This window comes from Peromyscus californicus, unplaced genomic scaffold (genome assembly GCF_007827085.1).
Source record: "Peromyscus californicus insignis strain IS unplaced genomic scaffold, ASM782708v3 Scaffold_6__1_contigs__length_162567912, whole genome shotgun sequence".
In the NCBI taxonomy this organism is placed as follows: domain Eukaryota; kingdom Metazoa; phylum Chordata; class Mammalia; order Rodentia; family Cricetidae; genus Peromyscus; species Peromyscus californicus.
In genome coordinates, this window is record NW_026294584.1 from 13,303,336 (window position 1) to 13,330,893 (window position 27,558).

Sequence of the window (27,558 nt, forward strand, 5' to 3'; positions counted from 1 at the left end):
GTTCTGGACCTGAATTTGATCCCTTAACCTATGTGAAAAAGCCAGGTGCTGTGGCCCATACTTGTCATCTCAGCACTGCAAAGGGAAGGCAGAGACTAGCCAGTCCCTAGGTCTCTCTGGCCAGCCAGTCCAACCTGCTTGGCAAGCTCCAGTCCAGAGCTAGATGCTGTTTGAAAAATAAAAATGGTGGATGGTGCCCAAAGACTAGCACCAAAGGTTGTCCAGTAGCCTACACATGTGTGCACAGATACAGATGTGTGCACACAGACATAAACACACACACAAAGAAAGCAGAAAAAAGAAAATGCGGTCAAACTAGAAAGGTAAACCACATTGTATTACATTTTTCCTAAATATTGATGGGAAATCCAGTAGAATACTAAATTTTAAAAGACAATCATTTGATGTGAATTGTACTCCATTTCCTCTACGATATACTCCATTAAAATACAAATTTTCCTATTATTATTTTCAATTTATAACACTATTTTATTTCCACATAATTTGCAAGATTAGTGCATTTTAAAGAAACATTACATTCTATTTGGGGACAAAAATGTATAAACATGTCATTTATAGTATCGATAACTAGAGAGTGAAGACAGAAATAAAGGAAAATAGTTCTTTTATATTCATGAAGTTAAGTTGATATAAATTCAAATTAGAGTATTATAGCCTTAAAATGTTAAATGTAATCTTTATAGTAACCCAAAGAAAACATAAAATATATATGAAAGGAAGTAAAGAAATTGAAACACTGTGTTACAAAAACATGAAAAAAACAAGTATACCAGTAAATGAGGGACTTGAAAATTTTAGCAATGGTAAAACACTAAATGATAAAGCATCAAAATTTATGAAGAACAAAACAGAACTGAAGGCAAGAAAAAGCTATGTAATAGTTTGAGAATTCACTACCATTCTGAGCGATGACTAGAACAACCACAAAGGAACTAAGGATTTCACAGCACGTTAAAGCAGTTAATATTGTACCCAGCATCTGCATTCTCAAGGGCCAGGCCAAGATATGCCATATGTGAGAACACAGTTCTTAACAGATTTTAAAAGATAACATGAAGTGTCTCCTCTAGCAAATAAGCAAATAAGTAAATGAGGGACTGATAATTTATAGATATTGAAAACAAATTCTATATTGATCAGAGTCTCCATTATTAGAAGTAAAGCTCTCTAAGAAACAGATTGGAAGCATAGGACAAGAAATCATCTGGTCCATATGAACATGCAGTCTACAAGAGACTCGCTTTAGCTCCAAAGACAACAGAGGGAAAAGGATAATACACAGGAACAGTAATTAAAAGAGAACAGATATACTTACACAAGTATCAGAGGAATACTTTAAAGCTGCAAAGCTATAAGACTGTTTGAAAGACACGTTAATAAAAGCTCATATAGTTATACACTAAATGATAAAGCATCAAAATTTATGAAGAACAAAACAGAACTGAAGGCAAGAAAAAGCTATGTAATAGTTTGAGAATTCACTACCATTCTGAGCGATGACTAGAACAACCACAAAGGAACTAAGAAAGCAGACGGGGGTTTATCCATAAAATAGAACGTTAGCTAACTTAAAATAGAGGGAAATTCTGTGATGTGCCGCAACAGGGGTGAAAGGTATGCTACAACAAGGATGCTATTCATGCTAAGTGAAAAAAGTCATTCACAAAAAAACTGACTCCACTTACAGGAGTGAATTAATCACTTTTCTCCCTGCTGTGTCCAAATAACTGACAAGACACAGCTTCGGGGAGAGAGGGAGTTTAAGGAGGGATGCACTCCACCATGGCAGTGAAGTGTGGCTGTGGTAGAGTGGAGCAGCTGGTCACAGTGCAGCGTTCAGGAGGCCAAGAGAGCATGAGGGGGCCTGGCTGTCCAACCTCCAGTCTGGCTGCAGTGAGTCCCTCTCTCCACAAAGACCTCCTAAAGGTTACACAACCTTCCAAAAAGTGGCACTAGTTGGGGACCACAAGCTGAAACATGAACCTATGGAGGATAATTTACATCTGAAACATAAGCAGTCAAAAATCACAGAGACAGAAAGCAGAGTAGCTGGGCATTGTAGCACAGGCCTCACTGTCTTTCTCCTATTCTGTTTATTTGTATCATTTAGAGTCTAGAGCTATTAATGTTTTCATTGAGAAAGTATCAAATGTTTATAAAAGAGTGATGGTAAGCCCAGTTAGCCATTGCCCAGACTGGTCAGTTTTCTTTTCTTTTCTGAACTGTTTCTGAGGCAAATTATGTCCTTCCATTCCTATATTCTTCACTACACAGCTCTTTAAAACTAGACATTTTTTCACATAATCTCAGCCAATAAAACTAGAAGCATTTCTTTTTATCATCCAATCTTCGTTAATAACAAAATCCTTGCAATTGTCTAAAAATATCTTTTCTATGGTGTACTTTATTGAGTCAGAATTGACAGCTCGACTATCTCAAATTACAGCCCAACTCCTCTTATATTTCTATTAGATAACCTCTACATGTGCCTTAGTCTAAGTCATTGTCTCCATTGGCATCCTCTCTGGATGGATTAACACACTCCAGCCTAGGTTCAGAATCTGATTTTAACAAGGTTCTCCAGGGGGTTAAATGACTCATTAAAGTTTGAGGCATGCTCATATTCTGTAAAGTAGATCCTTTGCGTCCAGATTAATGAGTTCTGGTTGATCCCAGTCACATGTATAGAAAGAACTTGAGATGGAATGGAGACCAGGAGAGAATATAAATAACACAGTGAGCCAGGTCTGTTCTGTGGTTAGCCAGACCTGTGCCCAAATAGATGGCAGAGTGGTGGTGGTAGAAAAGGTGGAGTGATATTGATGGCTTGCATTAAGATCAAAAGACAAAATACTAAAAATGAGTGGGTACCTGTCTAACTTATTCCCATTCAGTTTCTAAGATCTGTAAGGTCTGTTCTTACAGTTACAGTTCTTCTCATATGTCCCCAAGTGCTCGTTTTTCTAGATTCCCTTGAGAATGTGTTATGTAAGATTTCTGCTTCTTGCAATCCTTCCCTCCTCCCCTCTGTTCTTCTCTCTGCCACCCTATTTCTCCCTATTCCTTTATCCCCTTTGTTTTCTTCTTTATCTCTGATGTAGTTATTTAATAGAAACGATTTATTATGTGTAATGGGAATAAAATAAGACAAAAAGTCATACATAGCTGAGACTTACCAGTTATTGCTTTAGTTGGTGAGAGATAGAATCCAGGCAAATGTATACTAAAAAGCCTCCCTGGCATTTCTGATATGTGTTCAGGGCAGAGAATTGCTCTCATGTAAATTTTAATTGAGCTTTTGGGACAAGAATATCTTATAGGTAGTATGTACTTCAATTCATATCATGGCATGTTGGGAAGCACAATGATTATCTCAGTTTTGATGATCCTAAGAATGAACACTGGATTTAGATGGTGACAACAGACTTCTCTTTATGAAAGTTTGTGTCAGCCTTTCATCTGATGGCTTGAGCCATGGGTGAAAAATACCTAACCAGTTCATTCACTGGTTAATTGGGGTTTATACAACGGGACTACCTCATTGTTATTCCTTCTGTACTTACTGCCTACAATTATTCATAAAGAGCTTTCCTTTACTGATTGGGGCTCTTTGATTTTTATAAAACATTCCATGGATAACAATATATTCATTCTCATTACTCTTGCTTGTACTTAGTATTTGCCTTTTTAGTGTTCTTGCATTCATTTGGTAAGCATTAATTGAAAATAATATGATAAGTCAGGCCCAGTTCCAGTTGCCGATGATGGAAGAGCAAGTAAACTGTCTGTGCCTTCACAGGGTTGCCTTGGTTCAGAGCAGTGACTAACAGGGAACTAGCAGTGTCTGGAAGATGGTTGTTTCCCTCCTGTAGCAGTAATTCCTAATGAAGTTACTTCATCTTTGATGACTTGCTCTTTCTTTGAACTTCAGTTCTTTTACTGAGATGCCCTGTATTAAATGCATAAAAGTCTGCATTACTATAGTTGTAATATATTCTTTAATTTCATTAAGGCTATAGCCCAAGATTTTTTTCAGTCTGCCATGTCTCAGAGCACTCGAATACACCAAGAATTGTGGCACATTAGACAAGGAATAGGTGGGAAATCACAGGTTTTCTGTAGTGTGTCTCAGTTCATTCTCTGATACTGTAACATAATTCCTGGAGCTGTAATTTGTAAAGAATGCAGTTCTGGAGTCAGGAAGTCCAAAAGCATGGCACCAGCCTGTGATAAAGGTCCTTCTTGTGCTGTCATCCCACAGTAGAAGACAGGAGGACACAAGTAAGAATAAAAAAAAATCCAAGTCCACCCTCAAGCCCCTTGGTTGTCCATGTATGGATTAATTGGCACTAGTATATTAGCCTGTGACTTGAACATCTCCCATGAGCATCATCTGCAACATCTTTGCCTTTGGAAGTACGTTTCCAGTGAATGCTTCTGGGTGGATGCATTCAAAGAACAGCCAATCCTCGTGCAATTGGATATTCACCTTTAAAACAACTTACACCGTGGCGTCCATGCTTCAAGTGTTTTGTTTTATCACAATTAAAGATTGTTTCATGTTGCCAGGAGGTGGTGGTGCATACTTTTAATCCCAGCACTCGAGAGGCAGAGACAGGCGGATCTCTGTGAGTTTAAGGCCAGCCTGGTCTGCAGAGTGAATTCCAGGGCAGCCAAGGCTACACAAAGAAACCCTGTCTTGAAACACAAAAACAAAAACAAATGAAAATTGTCTCATGTCTTGGACCTTTTGGACTTTTTATGAGTACTTGGAACCACAGATGTTAACTCCCTTAGTGCAAAGGATCATAAACCTTATAGTGTTTCTCCAACCGATACAAGTATGAGTTCATCGTGAACACAGCATGGTCTCTGATCTGAGAAGTGAGCAAAGTGATAGAGAGAGGATGGCCCTTCTCAGAATGTACCAAATAAGAGTCTGAAAATCTTCATGGAGAGTCAGAAAGTGAAACAGATGCTGAGGAATGGATAGAATTTGGACTTTTAAGAGATTTTTATTTTTATTTATGTGTATATGTGTATCTGTGTGAGTGTATGCCACATAGGTATATTGCCCTCAGAAAAGGCACTGTATCCCCTGGAGCTAGAGTTACAAGTGATTGTGAGCCACCCACATTGGTTCTGGGAACCAAATTTGAGTCCCTTGGGGAGCAACAAGTACTTCTAACCACCAAGCCATCTCTCCAGCCCTATAATTTGGTTGTTTTAAATATGGTTGAGGTATGATTAATGTTTAAAGAACATAGGCAAGGTAATGATAATTTTTCAAGAGTTAAGTAAACTTAGATTTTGTATATGGTTCCCTCTGGGGTCCTCTCAAAGTCACTGTTTGAGCATCAGATATGTCAGAATGTGGTTAAGCTTGATGGAATTAATCTGACTTAAAATCTGTAGCATGAAGTTCTTTCTCTAGTGATCTTTTAATCTTTGTATTCATCAATACTGAATTACATTATTTTGAGAGATGAAATTCCTGAATAATTCCTATTAAAAATCCAAAGAGAAAAGAGCTTTTATTAATTTAGAGATAAATATCACAGAAAAGTTTTCAAATTTAATTGATAATTATTGGTGAAATTATTAAAGCAACTCCACATAGTTAAAAGGGAGGTTTATTTTGTGGGGTAGCTTACAAGTGAAGGGATAGGTTGCAGAGTCTGGGAAAGGTGTAGCGCAGTCCAGCGGTGTCCTCTAGAGAACTCTGCTCGATCTACCTCCAGCGTCCAGGGTCCAGGAACCAAGAGAGCTCCTCCATCTGGATCTCGGGTCTTCAGGGGTCCTCTCTCGGCTCCACCAAAGCCTCAAGGGGGGTGGTATTTCCAGGTCAAAGCTAGAACAGCTACCCACTACAGATAATATATTATTGTTACTTAGTTGATTAAAAATTTTCTGAAGTGAACCTTTCTGTAGAATCTTTCCCTTAGTGTGACTGATAAGTTGATTTATTTCCATCACATAGGATGTTTCCACATTTAGATTAGCCGATTAATTTCAACCCTAATTAGAGTTTTTAGTAAAATATGAAGTAATGCATATTTATCTTTAGTCACTGATTTAACGTGATGAACAATTATTTGGTAATGTAAGGTAACGTCACTTTTAGGCTAGGCACAGGTAAGAACAATGCTCTTCCTTTTACTGACCTTACTTGAGTCACTTTGAATAGGACTTGCTGTCAGTTTGATATAATTTTAAGAGAAATGATGGGATTGTTTAGTTTGAAAGCAACTACAGTTAACTCTTGGCTACAATAAAATTTACTGGAAAGCTACGAGAAGTTTACAGGCTAGTAGAATGGAGAAGCAGGCCTGGAGAGAGGCAGGCTGAAAGTAGGAACTGTGGAAAGTTCTCCGCTGATCTTAGTCAGGGCCCCACTGCTTGAGTAGATAAATACCCCTCCTTTTTGTCACGCAGATTAGATTCTTGTCAAGATCTGAAATACGGAATGAAGTTTTTAATCTAACTTAACTCACATGCCTGTTCTGTGGTGTGCCCAAGAATGGAAACCTAGGTACAGTTTACTCTGGAAGAGTTCCCTATGAACCTATCTGTTCCATAGGGGTAGGACAAATGCCAGGATTTCCCGATGGCACGTTTCCTATAAAAAGTGGAAAGTGGGTACTACATGAACCAAAACTATGCCTATTCCACACACTGAAGTCTCTTAGCTCGTTTCAAAGGACAAGCAGCTGTGCATAGAAACAGTATCGTTGGGATTTCTAAGGACAAAGGTCCAAAGATAATACTGAGGGCCAGCGAGATGGCTCAGTTGCTGAAGGTACTTGTTGCCAAACTTGATGACCTTAGTTCATTTCCCACAACCCACATGGTGGAAGGAGAGACCAACTCCTGGAAGTTATCCTTACACCCCTGTATACCAGTACACTAAATAAAAGATAATTCCTGAATTCGGTTTTAAGCAGAAGTTTTCTTTGGACAACTGTTGTGTTGTAACCTTTGTGAAGCCGGTTCTGGTTGCTTCACTTTGCAATGAGAAACTGCATTATACATTGGAAATTGTGATGTTACTCGCCCTTAACAAACGGCCAGTGTCAGTTACTCACAGATGCACAGTTGCATTTCTCACACCGTAGGGAATGCTGCCTGAGATCCACTCATGACAATGAGGTTGAGTTTTCCATTGGTATTCACTAGAAACCTCCAGTGAAGCAAGTATCTAATAGAGAAAAATCTACTAGGAAAACCCAAAATAATGTAAGGTATTGTGGTAGATCATCAAGCCAGTAATCGTTATTTCTTCTTTTTCTAACAATCTTAAAATTTCTGTAAAGTTTTATTTTCAGTAAGTAAGCGATGTTAAAGTACCTTGAAAGTCTTTTTAAATGAGTTTCATGTCTTTTTCCATTGAAAAGAATTGTGGCAGCTGTCCAGGAAAAAAAAAAGTATTTTAGTAAGATTCATTCTCTCTGACTTTTTAGTTTAATGAGACAAGATCTAGTGTCTGTATTAGATGATGTTTCTTTCTGTATATAGTGAAACCCATTTTTAAAATACAGTTATAATACTATGTAAAATCAGAACTGTACCCTAGAGAACTAGCCCGTTAGAGACATGTAAACATGGCTATGATGTAGACCCACTGCTGGCAGTTAGAGGCTTGTGCTGGTCAGTTGTCTTCAGTGCAGGATTGTGCTGCCAGCTGCTCACTGAACTCTCCCCATCCAGAACAGGACTATGGGTTGTGGAGGTTAGTAGTAGGCACCCATCCCTTTCCTGTGCCTGACCTGATGATTCAGAATCTTAATACACAAAGTTCATAGGCTCCTGTTTGAGAATGCGTGCTGCCAAGGTGTTCTGTAAGGTTTTTTAGAGCTACAGTAAGACCATTGCTTTTAAATTTTCTTTAATCAGTTCCAATGTTGACTTAGTCTCATGACAATAGTCAGTTGGTTTCTATAAATTGAAATTTTGTCAAAACTTGAATTCTTTTGCAAGTTGTTTCTGTCAAGTAACAATACTATAAAAAGTAAAGGAAAACATGGTGAAACATTGCCAATTGATTGATTATAGCATTCAGTACAGTTTTGAAATTGACTTAATTATTTCATGAAACTTTATTAATAGTCATTTCTGTCAAAAACAATTTTATGGGTCTGCAGAGATGGCTTGGCAGTTAAGAGCAGCAAATACTGCTTGTGCAAAGGACCTGAGTTTAGTTCCCACCATTATCTCAGACAGCTCCAGGGGATCAGACGCCCTCTTCTGGCCTCAAAAGGCATTGTACTCATGTGCACATACTACATGCACACACACACATACAGACATAATTAAAAATTTAAAAATTAGAAGGGTTGATAAGTGAAGGAAATTTTTAAATTAAAATATTCTTTAAAATATATTGCATGAATTTTAAAATTTCTTATATTTCTATTTTTTTAATTGATTTAACTGTTCTTTTTACTTGAGTTAAATTACTTTCAATTATTACTCCGAGTTTTTAAGCCAGGAGATCCTTAGACATGGAATCTATATTTTAGCTAGCATCTGGTAGTCTGTATCTAGGATACCGTTGCTTTTGATTTAGGTATAAAGTGCTGATGGACCCTTTAATTCTTTAGTAACACCTCATTGGAGAAGACAGGAAGTCTGATTTTCAGTGGTAGTGATTGATCCTAGCCAGCACAGAAAGTCTAAAAAGCACATGCTGCAGAAGATTAAACAGCCCGAGGCCCAGCCAGCCTTGCTGTGTTTCTGCTCAGTCTATTGACATAATATTTGTAAACGATTACTTTGGGGCCTAAGTACAAGTTAGGTTCCCTGCCATTGAAAGAATAACAAATAGTAAAGACAAAAGCACTCACCATCTTAATATTCACAGGACTGTGCTAAAGAATAATGATTTAAGATCAAGACAAGAGTTAACTGCCCACCTCACCAACCAGTGGCCTTCCCCAGGAGCTCTGGATGTCAATGCTGTTGCCTTGGATACGTTGCTTTACCGAAAACACAATAAACAGTGGTATGAGTAAGTGTAATATTTTTTTCCAACTAATTACACATTTAGTTGTACCAAAACATGTGGTTATCCACTTTGGCACCTCAGTTATTTTTCTGCAGCAAAGATAGGCTTTAGAACTCCCTCAATGAGGTTCCCTTAAGAAGCAGGTGTCTGAACATTTGAAGCCAAGGCACTCTGGGGAAGCAAAGTATCTGAAGAATTCCTAGGTAATAGTGTCAGACCAACTGTCTCCTGCTTCTGTTATATTCCCATTCAGTCTTAGTTGTATCTATGGACTTGTTTTCATGAGCCATTTGTTTTTAAATTTTAGCTTTAGGATGTAGTAGCCTAGAATTAATTTTCCAGATTCTTTTTTTTTTTTTTGATTTTTTGAGACAGGGTTTCTCTGTGTAGCTTTGTGCCTTTCCTGGTTCTCGCTCTGTAGACCAGGCTGGCCTTGAACTCACAAAGATCCACCTGGCTCTGCCTCCTAAGTGCTGGGATTAAAGGCATGTGCAACCATCGCCCGGCTATTTTCCAGATTCTTAAAAATTCCATATTCCATCTCCTAAAAGTATATAAAGTTACGGTTCTCAGTGGATCTGAGTTTTGTTCATTCATCAGTCTAATTTTGAGAAGCTGTAGCACAATCACTCTACCTTGGGTTGTGATTTCTTTGTCCTGATGTTTGGCCTTTCGTTTGGTCAGAATGTTGTCAATATTGAATGAGCTGCAAAATCTCAGACAATCTACATTTGAAATCAGGTTATATCAGCAGCTCTTGGGGTTTGACACTTCTATCTTAATCATATGTTTCCACTGTATTTCTTCTTCAGTAAGTTTCTAGCTTGTGTCCCTAATCTTCCCTCCCAGCCCCTTTTATTTTTATCTTTCCTTCTATTTCTCCCTTTCACTCTTTTTCTTTCTCCCTCCTTCTCTCCCTTCTTCTTCCCCTCTTCCTTTATCTCTTCTTCTTTAGAGTCTCTGTGCTTAGAAGTCACTGGCAAAGTCATACTTTTTTACCTATGCTTCTTAGAGTGCCCTATTAGCTAGGGTTTCTGTTGGCTTGTCTGTCTGGCGTTCATCTAGTTTTCTGCATCTTGACTAGTTACTTGAACAGACATGTTTTAGCAAAAGCATAACTTCCACCTTCTTTATTCTTATGATTTGGGGGGTTGTTGTTATCAAGGATAGGGTGCAATTTAAATTTGACCTTCTGTTATTGAAAGTAGTACTAGAGACTTGAGCTCTTTCTTGTCTCATTGATTGTTAGAGACAAGTAGAGGTGAATAGACACTTTGTGGAATAAACCAGAACCCTTTTCATCTATTAAATCATTTCTTAATATGACTCAAAGTATTGGCTTTGGGCATTCCATAGGCTAGCATAGAGTTCCTTTATATTCTCATATGAAAGTTTATAGTGGCCAGGCAGTGGTGGCGCATGCCTTTAATCCTAGCACTTAGGAGGCAGAGACAGGCAGATCTCTGTGAGGTCAAGACCAGCCTGGTCTACAGAGTGAGTTCCAGGACAGCCAGGACTGTTACACGGAGAAACCCGGTCTGGAAAAACAAAACAAAACGAACAAGTTTACATAGCTATAGCCTATGCTGGGTATAACTTTACCTTTCTGTGTCACACTGAATTAGTACAACAGTTTGCATTTCAAGTTTCTGATAGAAACATGCTTTATAGAAGCATATGGTATACTTTATATGTGACACATGAGAGACTCTTAAATTTACAAAGATGAGCTGTTTTATGGCTCAGTTGATAAACTACTTGTGCAAGCATGAGGACCTGAGTTTGGATCTCCCTCACCCACATAAAAAGGGAGTAGTGTTACATACCTATAATCCTAACACTGGGAGGGCAAAGACAGGGAGATTTTGGAACCCACTAGTAAGCTAGTTTTGTCCAATCCAAGGGCTCCAGTTTCATTGAGAGACCCTGTCTGAAAATTATGCATGTGAACATGGGTGCACACTCACATGGATACATATATATGCATATATCATGCACACATGTTCACTATTGTGACAGGGCCAGTGGGCAGAACTCAGTCATGAAAGTGTTGAATGTGCCACCTTGAGGACCTATGATTTGATCCCTAGCTCCCATGTAAAAAGCTAGATACGGCTGGCCATACTTGTATTCCTAATCTTAAGAAGACAGACTCTGATGGATCCCTGGGGCTCACTGGCCAGGCAGCTCAGCCTGGCTGGAAAGCCTTAGGTCTGTTTTTTAAAAAAATGTGGATAGCTCCTATGGAATAGTCTCCAAGGATGGTCTCAGACCTGTAACCATACACACACACACACACACACACACACACACACACACACTAGGATTGCATTAAATCTGCTAAATTAAAACGTTTCTTTGCATTATCCACATCACTGTAAAAAGATAAAATATTTTTGACAGAAGATGTATGCTTTTACCTGGTCACACATTACCTATTGTAGTGTCAATAAAGAACCCGATGTGGGCCTGCCTCAGCCACAAACCCACACTCACACACATACAATAGTAGTAATAGATAAAGGTTTAAAATAAAGGCCCACAAGTGGGATGTTTATCGCTGGTTTACACTTGCATGGGTAAGGATAACTTATTTACAAAGCAGTATCACAGGAGTCCAAGTGATTGCAGTCTTGAAACAAAGGCAGGGGACCAGCCTGTCTATTCAGCATGAATTTAGTTTGTGCTTCTTGACTCCCATCATCAGCTGAGAAGGAAAGTATCCTTTTCTAGTATTAACTTGACTTGCCCTCATTATGTTCTTACTGTTTTTAGATGACCCTGTTATTGTAACACGAATCTTAAAAGGTCTTATAATAAAAAACCCAGAGCCAGATATTAGGGTGAAAGCTGAAAGATCAGAGAAGCAGAGCAAGCTATAGCCACCACCTTTTAACTCACCAACTCCACAAATCCTGAGTGAAAGCCTCTGAGTCCTCACCCAAAAAGGTCTTAGCTGAACTGCTTTAGTTCCTGTTTCCTCATGCCTTATATACCTTTCTCTGCCAGGCCATGTCACTTCCTGGGATTAAAGGTATGTGTGCCTTCTGAGTAATAGGATTAAGGGTGTGTGCCACCACTGCCTGACCTCTATGTCTAATCTAGTGGCTGGCTCTGTCCTCCGATCCCCGGGCAAGTTCATTAGGGTACATAATATATCACTACATGCTATCCCTCAGCAAAAAGTATTCAGGCGCAGTATAGTACAGAGGAGTCTGGACCCAGAGCTCAAACTCAGTGATTGTCAGTAACCACCACTAATTGATTACATTGTGATACTGAGTGATGCTTCCTTCCCTTAACTTTCTCTTTCTGTCCATATAATTCCGAAAGTAAGGCCTGTCTAATAGTCAGGTGCATCATCTGGCACTTCATAACTTCTCAGCGAGTATTAATAGTTGACATGGTCTTTTCTTTATTAATCTTCCATACAAAGGAGTGCATACTTATCTCACATTCCAAGATCTGCTTTCTGAACCTTACAGAAAATTGATTGATCCTTAATAGTTCTGAGTATGTAATCCCAATTACTTCATTTAAAGGTGGAGGTCTGGATAGGGAGCTTCCTATAAATCATGTTTAAAACTAAGCAGATTTTTCCATCATTTATGAGAACTTACAAATTATGGAGGGAATGGCTAGATCTCTTTTAATAAGGATTATCAGCTCTCTTGGTAGCTGGCCCTACAGTTCACTCATTTTGGTGTTAATAAGTTTCTCCTACAAAGGAGGTACACTGCCTAAAGCTCTAGAAGATTAATCAACCACCTAGCCTAAGATGAATTCAAGGAGAAAGTGTCAGAAGCAAGCTTGGGACAAGTTGGGCTTAACAGTGCTTATTTGAGGTACCAGCAAATTTGTGAACTAGGCAGCACTCAGAACAAGTTCAGAGAACACTCACCTAGCAGCAGAAAGCAGTGGCTTTTATAAAGGGAGCAGAAAGCAAAGTAGGAATATCATTTGACTGGTTATGTTTAAGCATGAACCTCACTTGAACATAGAGGGAAGAGGCGGTGGCCTTGTTTGGGGGTGATGTGACCAGTTGGCCCTCTGGGGTTGGCTGAAACTTGGCTTGTTGTTACTAAAAAGTATAGGCCTGTGTTAGGTTTCAGTTTGAATACAAAACTGGCTGTTACAGTTTGTAGAAACCAAAAGAAATAATGGTGCCTTTTGTGTGCACTGTGTGCATGTCTGTGTGAGGGTGCCAGATCTCCAGTAACTAGAGTTACAGTTGTGAGATGCCATGTGGGTGCTGGGAATTGAACTTGGGTCCTCTGGAACAGTCATTGCTCTTAACTGCTGAACCTTCTCTCCAGCCCTCACAATTTTGTTATTTAAACATATCCCTGTGAAAAACAAGAATTAAAAATAGCTTCTCTGTTTCCATGTGCATACATATGCCTGTGAATATCATGCACATGATTTTTTTCTTCATTCTTGTCTCATACATTATATCCCTTCCACAGCCTCCCCTCCCTCCACACCTCCCAGCCCCTTCCCACCTCCACTTTCCTCCAGATCCACTGCTCTTCCATTTCCCTTCAGAAAAGAGCAGGCTTACCAGGGATATCAACTGAACACGGCATAATAAGATGCAGTAAGAGTAGGCACATAACCTCATTATCAAGAGTGGAATAAGCAACCCAGTACAAGGAAAAGGGTCCTAAGAGCAGGCAAAAGAGTCAGAGACGTCCATCCCCCACTGCTAGGAGTCCCACAAAACCCCCAAAATAAGCTGGGTGGTAGTGGTGCTTGTCTTTAAGCCAGCACTTGGGAGGCAGAGGCAGGTAGATCTCTGTGAGCTCAAGGCCAGTGTGGTCAACAGAGTTCCAGGACAGCCAGGACTGCACAGAGAAACTCTGTCTCAGAATACAAACAAAAACAAACAAAAAACAAAGCTAACAACCACAACATATACAGAGGACCTAGCATAGACCTATGCAGGCTCTGTGATTGTCACTTCAGTCTGTGAGCCCTGCTTAGCTGATGTCTATGGGCTGTGTTCTTGTGAGGTCTTTCCTCCATCTTTTTTGTGGGGTTCCACAAGCTCTGCCTAATGTTTGGCTGTGGGTGTCTGCATCTGCTCCCCTCAGCTGCTGGGGAGGAAGCCTCTCTGATGACATTGGGCTAGACACCAATCTTGAGCTGTGAGTATAGCAGAATATCATTAGGAATCATTTTATTGACTCCCTGACCCCCACCCCTTTGGCCAGTCGTGTTTGGAACTGCCCTAGGTCTCAGGGCCATCCAGCTTCTGGTTCCTGGCCATCCAGGCAGTGTGGGGCATGAGCTCCCTCTCCTGGTGTGGACTTCAAGTTAGACCAACTCCCACAAGCTCTGAACTACCATTGCCCCAGCACATCTTGCAGCCGGACAGATTGTAGATTGAAGGTTTTTTGGCTGGATTGGTGTCCCAGTCACACCACTGGAAGTCTTGCCTGGTTACAGAGGATGGCCAGTTCAGGCTCTGTACCCCCATTACTAGGAGTCCTCGCTAGGGTCACCCTCAGAGATTCCAGGGACTTTCCACCATACTAGGTTTCCATATCTTATTCCAAATGCCCCCCAATTCCAGTTGTCTCTCCTTATACTCTCTACCTCTGTCCCTCCATCCCCCACCTGATCCCTCCTATTCCCATCCCCACCCGCCTCCAGTCCACCCACATCATCTATTCTCTTTCCCCTTCCCAGGGAAATCTGTCCGTCCCCCCAGAGCCCTCCTTGTTACTTAGCCTCTCTGCGTCTGTGGATTGTAGCAATCAGGCACATGATTTCACTTCTCCCTGTGGCTAATACTCATTTCCCTCTCTGCATCACAGAGTGTGTTGTGCAGTGACTACCAGATAATGTGAATTACTGACTTTAGAACACCTTTTGAGCAAATATATAATATAAAAACTGTATCGTTATTTCTAATCATTGACTGAGAGAAGACTACCCATGACACAAGACACCATTCTTAGTAGTTTAAATTATATTTAGCAACATAATGTATTAAATGACATGGTCTTGTGTTACAGAAGGTGTTCTTCTTGCTGCTTTGGGTTCTCATTTTTATGACCTTGAACTACTTATATTTTAAAAATTCTGTTCTGAGAAGCAGCAATATGTATTAGTTTATGTATCTCTCTGGGTACATTAAATCTCATGATGTTAATGAATCTAGAATTCTCAGGACTTAGCTATGACCTCTTAATGGCAGAACTCCCATAGACAGTTTACTACAAACCTACAAATGTTTATGAGAATGAGTCTTTTTAGAAATTGGATAAGAATATGTAATCTAACACCGTTCTTCCTCATCTGAAGCTGAAGTCTCCTTCCTACTGGTGGGTTTGTGCTTGTCTTCAATAAGAGAGGTAGAATGTACAGTAGGTACTGCTATTAATGTCTTAGGAGTAAAGGGTTAATTTAGGGATGAAATATTTGGTATTGTTTTAAAGCATCATTGTTTCCAAATTCTGTTTCTTCATTCATTTCCCTTGAATAAGTAGCAACTGTAAACTCAAGGATTGATACTGACTGGGAAAAATTAAAGAAAAAGTTTCAATATCAGTCCCTCTGAACTTCAGCTTTGTGGGAAGCTCATCCGACATTGTTATTCTCAGGGTCTCTTTCAAAGTTTCCTTCCTCTAGTAAGCAGCAGACCTGGAGATTATTGTAAATATGTGCTGCCAAACTCTGTTATGGTATTCAACAAATTCCTGTCTTTTGCTTATGAGTATTTTGTTTTTAAATGTTTCTGCATATAAATTTCAAATAAAAAATACTAACACATTTATTACAATAAAAATAGTGTCAGAAAGTCATCTTAAGCCACTAGTTAAACAGCAATAATTCTGTGTGTTGAACATAGAAAATAATTTGTGAAGATACATTTAAAATCACCCATTAGAATCCCATGTTCTGGGCCAGGAAGATGGCTTAGTGGATAAGAGTGTTGTTCTGTAAACATGAGGGCCTGAGATTGAATCCCCAGCACCCATGCTGAAAGTCTGGACATGGCTGCTTGTAGTTGGACTTTTCTTTGGGCCACCAGCTCACAAAAAAAAAAAAAAAAAATGACACTGAGACATCCTAATTATGAAAGCTTGGCCGATAGCTTAGGCTTATCTCTAACTAGCTCTTATAACTTAAATTAATCCATGTCTATCAATTTACTTTCTGCCTCATGGCTTTATTACCTGATCTCCATAGTGTCTATCCTGTTTGCTTTGTATCTCCTGGCATCTCTACCCTTCTTCCCAGCCTCCTCTGTGCCTGGAAATCCTGCCTAGCTGTTGGCCATTCAGCTTTTTATTAAACCAATCACAGTGACACATCTTCACAACAGCTGTAACCCCAAGCATAGGTTGGGACTGGATTTCAAAAGTCAGCTTCACTGAAACAACAGGCCTCCATTTCAGGGAGCAACCTCATCTCAAGTAATATTAGCCTATAGAGCACATCCGAAGGCCTGCTCTGTTGTGTGTGCATCTGCACAGGTGTAGACACACATACACACCTCGGAAAAAAGACCCCCACGTTCTTACCATCCTCTATAGATAAGAAAATACAACTTTAATGAAAGCCAATGAATTTTACAGGGACAGAATAATTAAATACAGATGCGGGCTCTTTGAGAAGACCTTCCATAACGTAGGAAGGCAGGTCCTTCCTCTGGTGCTGGAGTGGAGATGACAGCAGCTAGACGATGGTTAGGTCCAAGGGCAAACTGCTAGGGCTGTTTACTCTATGTGTGACCCTGTTTCCATTAAAAAAAAAAATAGGGGTAATAATAATAATAATTAATATCTAACTTCCTGTTCAGTATGAAATAAAATTGTATATGTGTACATATGCTCATACATGTGTGCATCATATACATTTAATTTAATGTATAGCACTGTATTTTAGCATATACCAAGTGCTTTATAAATATTGGGTATTGCTTTATTGTATACTATGTAGCTTATAAATGCATTATCTGCTCTATCAGAGTTTCCTGATCTAAAATTATAATTAAGGACTTTTAAGCACTAAACATTTGAGAAGTCATCTTAGTATAAATTGAGAACACTGTTTGTACTGTAAGTTAGTAAAGTCATTCTGCCTTCTCTTTTTCTTCTTTTTTGAGAGAGAAAAAAATGAATTCCTGATCAATGTATTCTATCACTGTGGCAGCCTATAAAATTTTATCTTAGTAAGATAGATGGGAAATAAATAATACAAAACTGATTTAAAATAATAATTTTTTTAGTAAACTTATTGGTTCCTGCCTTTTGTTGTTATTGTTATTTTGGTTGTTATTATTAATGTAATTTGTGTTCATGTTATTAATATAAAATCTACTTTTAGTAATGGAATAGTTTTCCATGTACTTTTCATTTAGCATAAGATAATATCTGGACATAAGTATTCAAAACTTTTTCCTTGAAACAGGGTCTCACTATGTAGCTCTGGGTGGCCTGGAACCTGGCATGTAGACTAGGATGGCTTGAATGCATAGAAATCCATTTGCCTCTGCCTCCCAATTGCTGAGATTAAAGGCCTGTGCCACTATATCCAGCTTTTAATATATGTTCCTTTGTCAGATCTGTGACCAGGTCTGCTCATGTTGTATACATACAGACAGCTATAAAAAGAGTTCATTTGATTCATATGTGCTTTCCTGTAAATATTATATATGTATGTATATATATATGTGTGTTTATATATATATATTTGTGGATTTATATAGGATCTGACTACCATATGAAAGACGTTCAGTTTGAAAAACCTTTTCTTAGTCCACTCATGTTGGTAAACAATGATCAATTCTGATTTTACATGAACTACAAAGGACACCAAACCTGATTATATCTTTTTTGTTGGCCTTATCCTGAAAACTAAATTAATAGTCTTTCATTAATTTTTTATTTCTAACTGAAATAGCCTCTGATATAATATTTCTAAGTAATTGGTATAATACAAAAGGGTCTTGAAACACCAGACAGATGAGGAGAGGAGATTGTCTTGACGGTCTATAAATACAATAGCTATTTATTCCTCAACATTTTTAAACTTTTAAATTGCAAGAATGTACAATATCGGTTTTGTTGAGCAGCACTGAAGGCACTTTGTAGATGACACTGTAAAGTGCTCGAAATGATAGCTCATTATTAAATTTTGCCTTTTGGTTTTTGTTTGTTTTGTTTTGTTTTCGAGGTAGCATTTCTCTGACTGTCCTGGATCTCACTCTGTTTACCAGGCTGGCCTCGAACACAGAGATCCGTCTGCCTCTCAAGCGCTGGGATTAAAGGCATGCGCCACTACTGTCAGGCATCTTTTGTTTCTTTATTGGTAGTATTCCTTAGATTAGAAGTTCCCGTTTTAATTGTCTAGATAATAGATAATCAATTTGATAATTTGCTTGACAAATTATTATTCTTTTCTGTTTTTCAATGAACAAAATAGATAAGCTTCCAAAGTAGATAGGGAGAAAAGTATAATGGAAATCACACAGAAACTATGATAAAGGCAAAATTTAGGGAAGATGTTGTGAGAAAATTCGTTACAATTTTAATGCATTATAAAACATTGAGGACTATCACAACATGTTCTTTTTAGTGAAAAGAAATTTCAATATTTTTTATCCTTATTTTCAGTAAAAGTTACCAAAGCCTTGACCAGTTATCAGCAGAAGTTAGCCTGTCTCAGGCCTCCTTGGATCCCAGCCACTCACAAGAAGGAGATGGGAAACAAGACTCATTGAATTTCATTGGTGAAGGTAAGTGTGCTAACTAGTTTTAAGTCAACTTGACACAAGCTAACATCATTTAAGAGGAGAGAACCACAGTTGAGAAAAATGCCTCCGTAAGTTTGGGCTGTAGGCAAGCCATAGGGCATTTTCTTATTAGTGATGGATGGGGAAGGGCCCAGCCCATCTTGGTTGGTGCCAGCCCTGGGCTGGGGGTGGTCTTGAGTTCTATAAAAAAGAAGGCTGAGCAAGCCATAGGGAGCAAGCCAGTAAGCAGCACCCATCCATGGCCTCTGCATCAGCTCCTGCCTCCAGGTCCCTGCCCTGTATGAGTTCCCGTCCTGACTTCCTTCAGTGATGAACTAGGATGTGGAAGTGTAAGCCAAACAAAACCTTTTCTCCCAGCTTGCTTTTATCATGATGTTGCGTCATAGCAATAGTCACTCTAACTAAGACAGGAAGGAAGTGGCTTTGGTATTCATGAGTAGTTTAACATTTCTGGTTTTTAAGAACAAAGTGTTCTTCCGTAGCCCACACTGGCTTTAAACTTGTAATCCTTTTGACTGCCTCTGGTGTTTGGGATTACAAACATGTCCCACATACATGCACATATGCAAATAAATAATCATTAAGTATAATTAAAATATATTTATTCTTAATTAATAAATTGTGTTCATTGACAATTTCATACATGGTTTAGTACATTTTGGTCACCCCTTCAGCTCTCCTTTCCCTCCCATACCTGCAGGCCCCTCCTCTTCCTTACAGATCTTTCTCTCATATTCATTACTTTCATTTGTTTCATGACTCACAGAGTTTACGGAGGACTGACTGTGTGACCCTGTATTTATAACTATCCATCAGAGCCTGGTGTGCTCACCAGGGCCTATACAACTAGATGCTGTGTGCCCTGCTCTTCCCCCAGAATGCATTATGTTGCTAATAGATCAGCAGTAAGTGAGCATCTTCCTCTCCATGGCTGACTGCTGGGGGTCCCAAGTTGTGTGGGCCCCGTGCCAGTAGGCACATTTGCTCCAAGTGCTTGCTTTATCTGTGTTGTGATTAGAAGTTGGCATTTCACAGCCGGCTCTCTACATCCTGGCTCTTACGGACTTCCTGCTCCCCTTTCTGCAAATGTTACTTGAGCCTTTAGTGATATAAATGTCTTCATCAGAGCTGAGCCCTCGATTGTTTCTATTCTCAACGTCTTGCACAGTCATTGATTTCTGCATTATTTCCATTCACCATAAGGAAAATTGCTCTCATTAAACTTGAGAGTAGCTTTAGTCTAATCTGTCCTGGTAGGTACATATGGTAAAAGATTTTAAGTGTGTAAGTATTTTATTATTTGGTTAAATTTACTTCTAAGTATGCCATTCTTTTGGATTATATTATAAATCGAATTATTTTCTCAATTTCTTTTTTTCAGATTTTTTATTGCTTCTTTTAGATTTTAAGCATACTTTTTTTGTTAATTACCCTTTTTCCCTGTCTATCTATAAAAAAAAATAAAAGTGACTTCGGTAGCTCAGAATATTTTATTTTATTTTTTATTTATCCATTCATTTATTTGGTTGGTTGGTTGGTTGGTTGGTTTTTCAAGAGAGGGTTTCTTTGTGTAATCCTGGCTGTCCTGGAACTCACTCTGTAGACCAGGCTGGCCTCAAACTCACAGAGATCTGCCTGCCTCTACCTCCTGAGTGCTGGTCATGTACCATCACCACCTGGCTTTTATTTTATTTTTTTAAGACAGGATTTCATATGGCTCAGGATGCTGAGAACTTACCATGTCACTCAGGCTAGTCATGAATGCTAAATTCTAGAACTTCTTCATATTCAGCTTTTCATTGGGGATGTTTAGTGGAAAGAGAGAACCAAAGCCTGAAAGTTGTTTTTTCACATACTCTGTGACACACACACAAATAACTAAAAAAGTCTATATTTTATATTTTTATAATTACATATAATTAAAATATATTTATTTAAATACATTATTTATAATTAAATTTTTATATAATATATAAATATATATTAATTTTAATTTAATTAATTAAATTTAATTTTAAATGTTTAAATATGTTTTTTCACATACTCTGTGACATGCACACAAATAACTAAAAAAGTATATTTTATATTTTTATAATTATATATAATTAAAATATATTTATTTAAATACAATATTTATAATTAAAAGTTTATATAATAATAAATATATTAATTTTAAATTAATTTAATTTAATTTTAAATGTTTAAATATATAATATATATAATTAAAAACTCAGACCCCAATACGCAGGATATACTGAATATAAATGGTCAGGAAGTGAGTATTGTCTGATCAGGGTAAGTTTGTTTCTAGTGCCCTTCTTAATGTAAGTATGGGATTCCCATATTCTCTCTGGCTAGCCAACAGTTAGTGTTATTTAGTTGACTGGATGAATGAGTGTGAATATATTCTCAAAAATATATGAGAATTTATTTTTGAGGGGCATGGTGGTACACACCTTTAATCCCTGTACTTGTGAGGTAGAGGCAGGTGGATCTCTGTGAGTTTGAGGCCAGCCTGGTCTACATAGTGAGATCCAGGACAGCCGGAATGTCATAAAGAGATCTGTTTCAGTAAGTAAACAAAAGGCAGCTGTTCCCTTTTTACTCTAGAATACATTATCTCAAACATCTATACAAGAAATCTGAAGAGAAGTGCACATACTCTAATGCTTTTAAGGGTGATATTAAAAACTGCTGAAAGGTGAAGTATGTTTAGCCACTCGGATACATCTTCACTCCCTTAGAAGCTATGGTCTCGCTGTGTGATTCATGAAGGCTGTTACTCTTGTGTGATTTTATCTTAACTTCCAGGTAAAGAAGATACGCCCTCACTGCTTGGTCTCTGTGGGTCACTAACATCAGTGGCAAGCTACAAGTCCCTCACGAGCCTAAAATCCAATGACTGCCTTGCGAGCCCCACAGGCGAGATGACAAGTCCAGGCCTGACTCCATCCTGAAAGACTACGTAAAATCCCAGAGTTTCTGTATTGTAAATATTCAGTTTCCATAAGTTTGGCTGCTGGGGAGATCTTTGAAATTTTATATTATTCTGGCACACACGTGGCATTTTGTCGTTTGAGGATTTCAGCCCAGCCCATGTAAAGTCTGAGGGAAAAGCATAATAGTCCTGCTATTTTTCTTTTTTTTAAATCTTACATTTGTCATTGAGGATGCTTAAAATTGAATAGGCTTTAAAGAAATCTTACAAAGATTGTCTGAATCCATTGTAAACTGTACAAAGTTGTTACTCAACTGATTTTTATATATTTGTTTAAATGCGTCTTGGTGTGCAGAGACTGGGCTCAGATTTTATTCAAGACTTAAAATTAGTGTTTTCTTTCACTCCTTTATTTAGTGGTTAAATTTGCACAGAAGATAACTAATTTCATTAAGTATTTCCTAAGTTCCGATGTCCACGTGACATGTTTGTACAGGAGAAGGCTCTCGGCCACAGTGGCACAATGGCTCTTTTAGTTTTTCTTCTATCATTTATCATTTGGTACCAACTTTTAGCATTTCATAAATTTTGTAGATATGTACCTTTTTAGGCATTTGCTGACTTAATTTGTAAGGTATGTAGGAAAAGCATTTTATATCTAAGAAAATGAATACATTTCTTGACTTACTTTCTCAGGATTTCCTTTTAAAATTATCAATTTTAAAATGTGATCAGTTGTGCCTGAGAAGTTGGAAACATTCCAAAATGCAGAACAAATGTTGGAAAGGTGTTATTTACATCAGAAGTTTAGAGTTTAGTTTAAGGATTTGAGAAACTTTTAAATGAAGGACTCATGAGTGACCAGCATGTCTGACTGTGAATATGTCTGAGCTACAATGCTATTTTCCCCCTGTGTACAACAATTAATTATATCTTGGATGTTTCACACCCTTTACCATTATACCATGACCTCATTTTTAAACTGATCTTAGTGTTTAAAAATCCTATATGTCTATGGGAAAAGTGGTTTTCTTCATATCCGTGTTTCAAATCTTTTTGCAGTTTTTGAAACAGCTTCACATGTCCCTAAAAATTCCACCCATTGAAAATGAAAATGTATGAAGTATATTTTCTATAGTGAGTAATATGAGGAAAACAAGTGTGCCAAAGAAATTTTCTATGTTGTTTACATGAGGAGGTCACAATACTTACTGGGGACTTCATGTGGCATTTTTGTTTGTTAATTTTTATATTTAAACCTAGCACCTGTGACATGTAGGAATCTGTTCCTCCTATAAAGCTGTCCGAGGAGAGCTGAACTCACATTTTCATTCTTTGTGTCCAAAGTGTAGGGATGGGAGGTTCTCGCAAATGCTTGGAGCTTAGTCTCATGGTGTGGAATATCAAGTAATTAATAGTGATGTGAGCAGCCTTACAGCGAGGCAGAACAGACAGTCATTTCAGGGGCAAAGGAGGTGTGGAAGCTCATGATAAATTTTTGTATTGGATGTGTCAGAACATACTGGGACCTTTCTTCCCATAGCTGAAGGCTTTAATACTTGTACAAATGCATACATTCTTAAAAATTAGCACCTCCAGCTGTTCTGAATAATGTACACCGCATTAAGAATACAGTGTCCAAAGCTGCTTTTAATCAATGTGACCTTGGGGCCTGAGGGAGGGCACATGGGGAAATAGATGGTCAGGAAAACTGAGAATTTCAGGCTGGTCGTGAGCACGCCTCTACTTTCCTAAGAACTATCAAAATGTTTAATGCTTTATCATCATGACCTGCTCTCACCTGACATTTATGATTCTTTCATATATTAAAACCTTGTTAAGATCTTTTCATACATTTTTATAAAGTAAAAGGGAACACCAGGTTCCCAGTTGGTACACTTTTTCAGATTTGTCTGATAGAAACACTAGTTTGTGCACATAACCCTACTGCAAACCGCAGACTGAGACATGACACATGAGGATCATGGCTTTCCCTTCATTCTTGGAGTTCTTGGTATAAAGTTCATCTGCTACTATGAAATCCAAGTTTCTGAAGTTCATTTAAAACTAGAGGCAGTTTATAAATGTTGCATGAATAAACTGTGTGTCTCAATCTTTAATTTTCAGTGGTAGTATTTATTTTTCAGAACCCCACAAAGAATGCTGAATTATGTTTATCTTTTCATGTTTATTTTGTTGCCTTGATGTACTATAATTGTTGCATGTGTATTAAAGTTTTTTAATAATACAGTAATAGTCTTGTTCCCTGACAAAAATAATTACCCAATTCAAGTGTTCACTGAATTTCTATTTCAGCAAATATAGTGAATAGTGGGTATTAGTTATACCTAAAATATTAATGAATGTGATTTGAAGAAATCCTTTTATTCAAGACAGATTATATATGTACTTTAAGAAATACTCTTTATAGACCACATGACATTTTGAGAATTATTGACTACATATAGAACAGGGGTCCCATATACTAATGGAGTTGAGAATTCCTATCCCTCTGTGATGACGTCACAACTCTTCTAATATGAAGCTGACAGAATTCTGACACTCCAGATTTATTATTATTCAAGCACTCAGGATAGGGGAAGATAAGGAAATTAAATCAATCAGTAGCTTACAGCAAAACCTTAACAAAATTATATAGTCCTGAAAATATGTTGACATGTGGTCATCTTGTGGCCATGTGATGTAATTACAATTTGGATTTGACTGCTCTAGTAAAGGTAATGCCAAAATTCTCTGAATATAGGACAGATTTCTCCTTTATCCCTCCCAATCAGGGGCATTTCTTGGAACTTTCCAGAAGTATCAGGACGTTGCCCATGGTGTACAATGGACTCAGAGATTCCTACCAAAGAGTCCCTTCTCATCACAATATGGATTGGTCTATATTATGTACATGCGTGTATTTCCTTCATCCATTTCTTTTAGATTTTCCCAGGTTAGCAGAATATATATATAGTTTAAGATATCTCCCAATAATTTTCTGAATTTTATTTATATCTGCCATAATGGCTCTCTTTTCACTTCTAATTTTCTTAATCTTGGTCTTTTCTCATGCTTTAGGCAAATTTAGTTACATTTATTTAACTTATCAAACAACTACCTTGTTTCATTAATTCTCTGTAATTTTTCATTTCCATTTCATTAATTTCTACCCTGATTAATTTTATTTTGATCTGATTTGAGTTCAGCCTTACTGGTTTTTCCAAGTCCCTCGGGTGTGTCATTAAGTGTTTGTTACTGTGTTTTCATTTTCTTTTATTTCTGGGAACGTCTGTCTAGATTCCTTTCTTGATCTCATCGCCATCATCAAGTGGTGTCATTTGGTCCCCATGAGTTTGTCACTGTTCTGTACTCTCATGCTGGTGATTTGCAGGTTTAGACCATTGTGGTCAGATAGAATTCAGGAGCTTTTTTAGTTTCCTTGTATGTGTTAAGACACACTTTCTGCCCTAATAGATCAGCGATTTCAGATAAAGTTCTTTGGGCTACTGAGAAAAATGTGCATTCTGCAGTATTCAGATGGAATGCTAGCTAGATGTCTGTTAAATCTATCTGATCTGTGATCTCATTTAATTCACGTTTTCTGTTGTCTTTTTGCCTGGATGATCCATCAATTGGTTAGAATGGGCTATAGCAATCTGCCACTATTATTATGCAGCTGACTTTACCTTTACCAGAATCTGTTTTATGAAATTAGAGCTACCAACACTTGATATGTATATGATTAGGATTGTAATGTCTTCTTGGTGGATTGTTTACTTAGTAAGAAGTGACTGTCTTTCTCTCTTCTGAGTAGATTTAAAGTCTGTTTTGTTGGATATTAAAACAGTGAATCCTGTTTGACGCTTGCTTCCATTCACCTGAAATACATTTTTCTATCCTGTCCCCTAAGGTAGCATCTGTCTTGTTTGTCTTTTGTGATGAAGTACAGTTCTTGAACACCACACACACACACACACACACACACACACACACACACACACACACACACACACACACAAAGAATGGGTCTTGCATTTTGATACACTCTATTGATCTGTGTCTTTTCAGTGGTGGATTGAGACCACTAGTATTCAGAGTGATTGTTGAGTGATGTATATTTTTGTTTTGTTTTGTTTTGTTTTTTGTTTTTCGAGACAGGTTTTCTCTGTGTAGCTTTGCGCCTTTCCTGGAACTCACTTGGTAGCCCAGGCTGGCCTCGAACTCACAGAGATCCGCCTGACTCTGCCTCCCAAGTGCTGGGATTAAAGGCGTGCGCCACCACCGCCCGGCTGAGTGATGTATATTTATGTTCTGTCATCTTGTTGATCTTGTAGAATTTGGTGTTTCCTATTCCTCTCTTGCTTAACTGCTCATCTGAAGTGGTTTGCAAGGCCTGCTGGGTGTGTTTGTCTTTCTATTCAGTCAAAGAATTCCTTCAGGTATCTTTTGCAAAGCAGCTTTAGTGAATACCTTTAGCCTGTTTTTGTCGTGGAAAGTCCTTTCTCTCTCAAACTGTTACTGGTAACTTTGCTGGTATAGATGGGGTGGGCAGTTGTTTTCTTTAAAACTTGAAAGATGTCATGCCAAGATCCAGCCTTTGATATCTGTCCTGAAGACCCTGTCTTCGTGTATCTGTCCTGAAGGTCCTGTCTTCCTTCATACATCTGTCCTGAAGGTCTTGTCTTCATGTGTCCATCTTAAAGGTCTGTCTTCATACATCCATCCTGAAGGTCATGTCATATTTGGCTTGGTGCTTCTTTCTTGCTATTTTCAATATATTTTCTGCTTTCTTAAGTTTCCATCAATATATTCTCTTAGTTCTGAAATTTTAATTAAAGTAGAATGAGAAATTCTTTTCTGGGATTGTGCCTTGTGTGTCTGCAGAGGCATCCCTTTGCCCAAATAAGGGAAATTTTCTGCTATGATTTGGTTGAAAATAGTTTTTCGTCTCTGTAAGGAAATTCTTCACATTTTTTATATTCGTGATTCTTAGATTTGATCTTTTCAGTGTGTCCCAAATACCTTAAAAGCCCAGCCCACACTGTTTAATTAATGTTTCTGACCTGTCAGAACATTGCAGATCCTCTACCTTGTCATGGGGGACAATGATTCTGAAGTATAAGCCATATAAACCTCTTTTCTTCCCAAGTTGCTTTTGGTCATGGTGTTTTACCACAGCAATAAAAAGCAATCTACAATACCTCTGGATCAGCAATATCCCAACTCACCACAGTCACAGTGTTCTAATCAGCTTTGGAATCTCTATCATAGGCATGGTATTTTTTTTTTCTGGTGCCCATTACTCATTTTTTGGCACTTGTATATATGTGTGCTATAAATACATGCATGCATGTTCACACATGTGAGAACATGTGTATGTTCATATGTAAATATGGACACATGATTGTGTATGCATGTGAGGGCCCATTGGGTGTGGTATTAGTTACTTTGTTTTTTCTTGCTGTTATAAAACATGGCCAAGGTAATTAATAGAAGAAAGAGCTTCTTTGAGCTATAGTTTCTGAGGTTAGAATCCATGACAGTGGGGTCAGGGTAGCAGCCAGCAGGCATAGTAATTGGAGCAGCACCTGAGAATTCTTATCTTAAACCACAAGCACAGAGCAGAGAGAGCAAACTAGAAATGGCACAAGTCTTTACATTCTCAAAGCTCGCCCCAGTGACTTACTTCCTCCAGCAGGGCCACACCTCCTAAACCTACCCAGTCTATGCCACCAACTGGGGACCAAGTGTTCCATTGCTGGCGACACTAGGGAACATTTAGCATTCAAACTATCACAGGTGTCTTCCTCCATTACTCTCCACTTT

General features: G+C 38.2%; 1 protein-coding gene across 3 annotated transcripts in view; it reads left to right on the top strand.

The window, feature by feature from the left end:
* Positions 1-23,979, top strand: part of Rundc3b (RUN domain containing 3B) — a 162,510-nt gene extending 138,531 nt beyond the window's left edge. For 2 of the 3 annotated variants that reach the window (XM_052719766.1, XM_052719765.1), the window contains 3 exons: positions 8,882-9,028; positions 18,652-18,773; positions 21,603-23,979. In XM_052719766.1, the coding sequence (XP_052575726.1) occupies positions 8,882-9,028; positions 18,652-18,773; positions 21,603-21,748 (415 nt within the window). In that variant the 3' untranslated portion in view covers positions 21,749-23,979. The remainder of the gene's footprint in view (positions 1-8,881; positions 9,029-18,651; positions 18,774-21,602) is intronic. The other variant, XM_052719767.1, reaches the window with a different exon arrangement.
* The last annotated feature ends 3,579 nt before the right edge of the window (positions 23,980-27,558 follow it).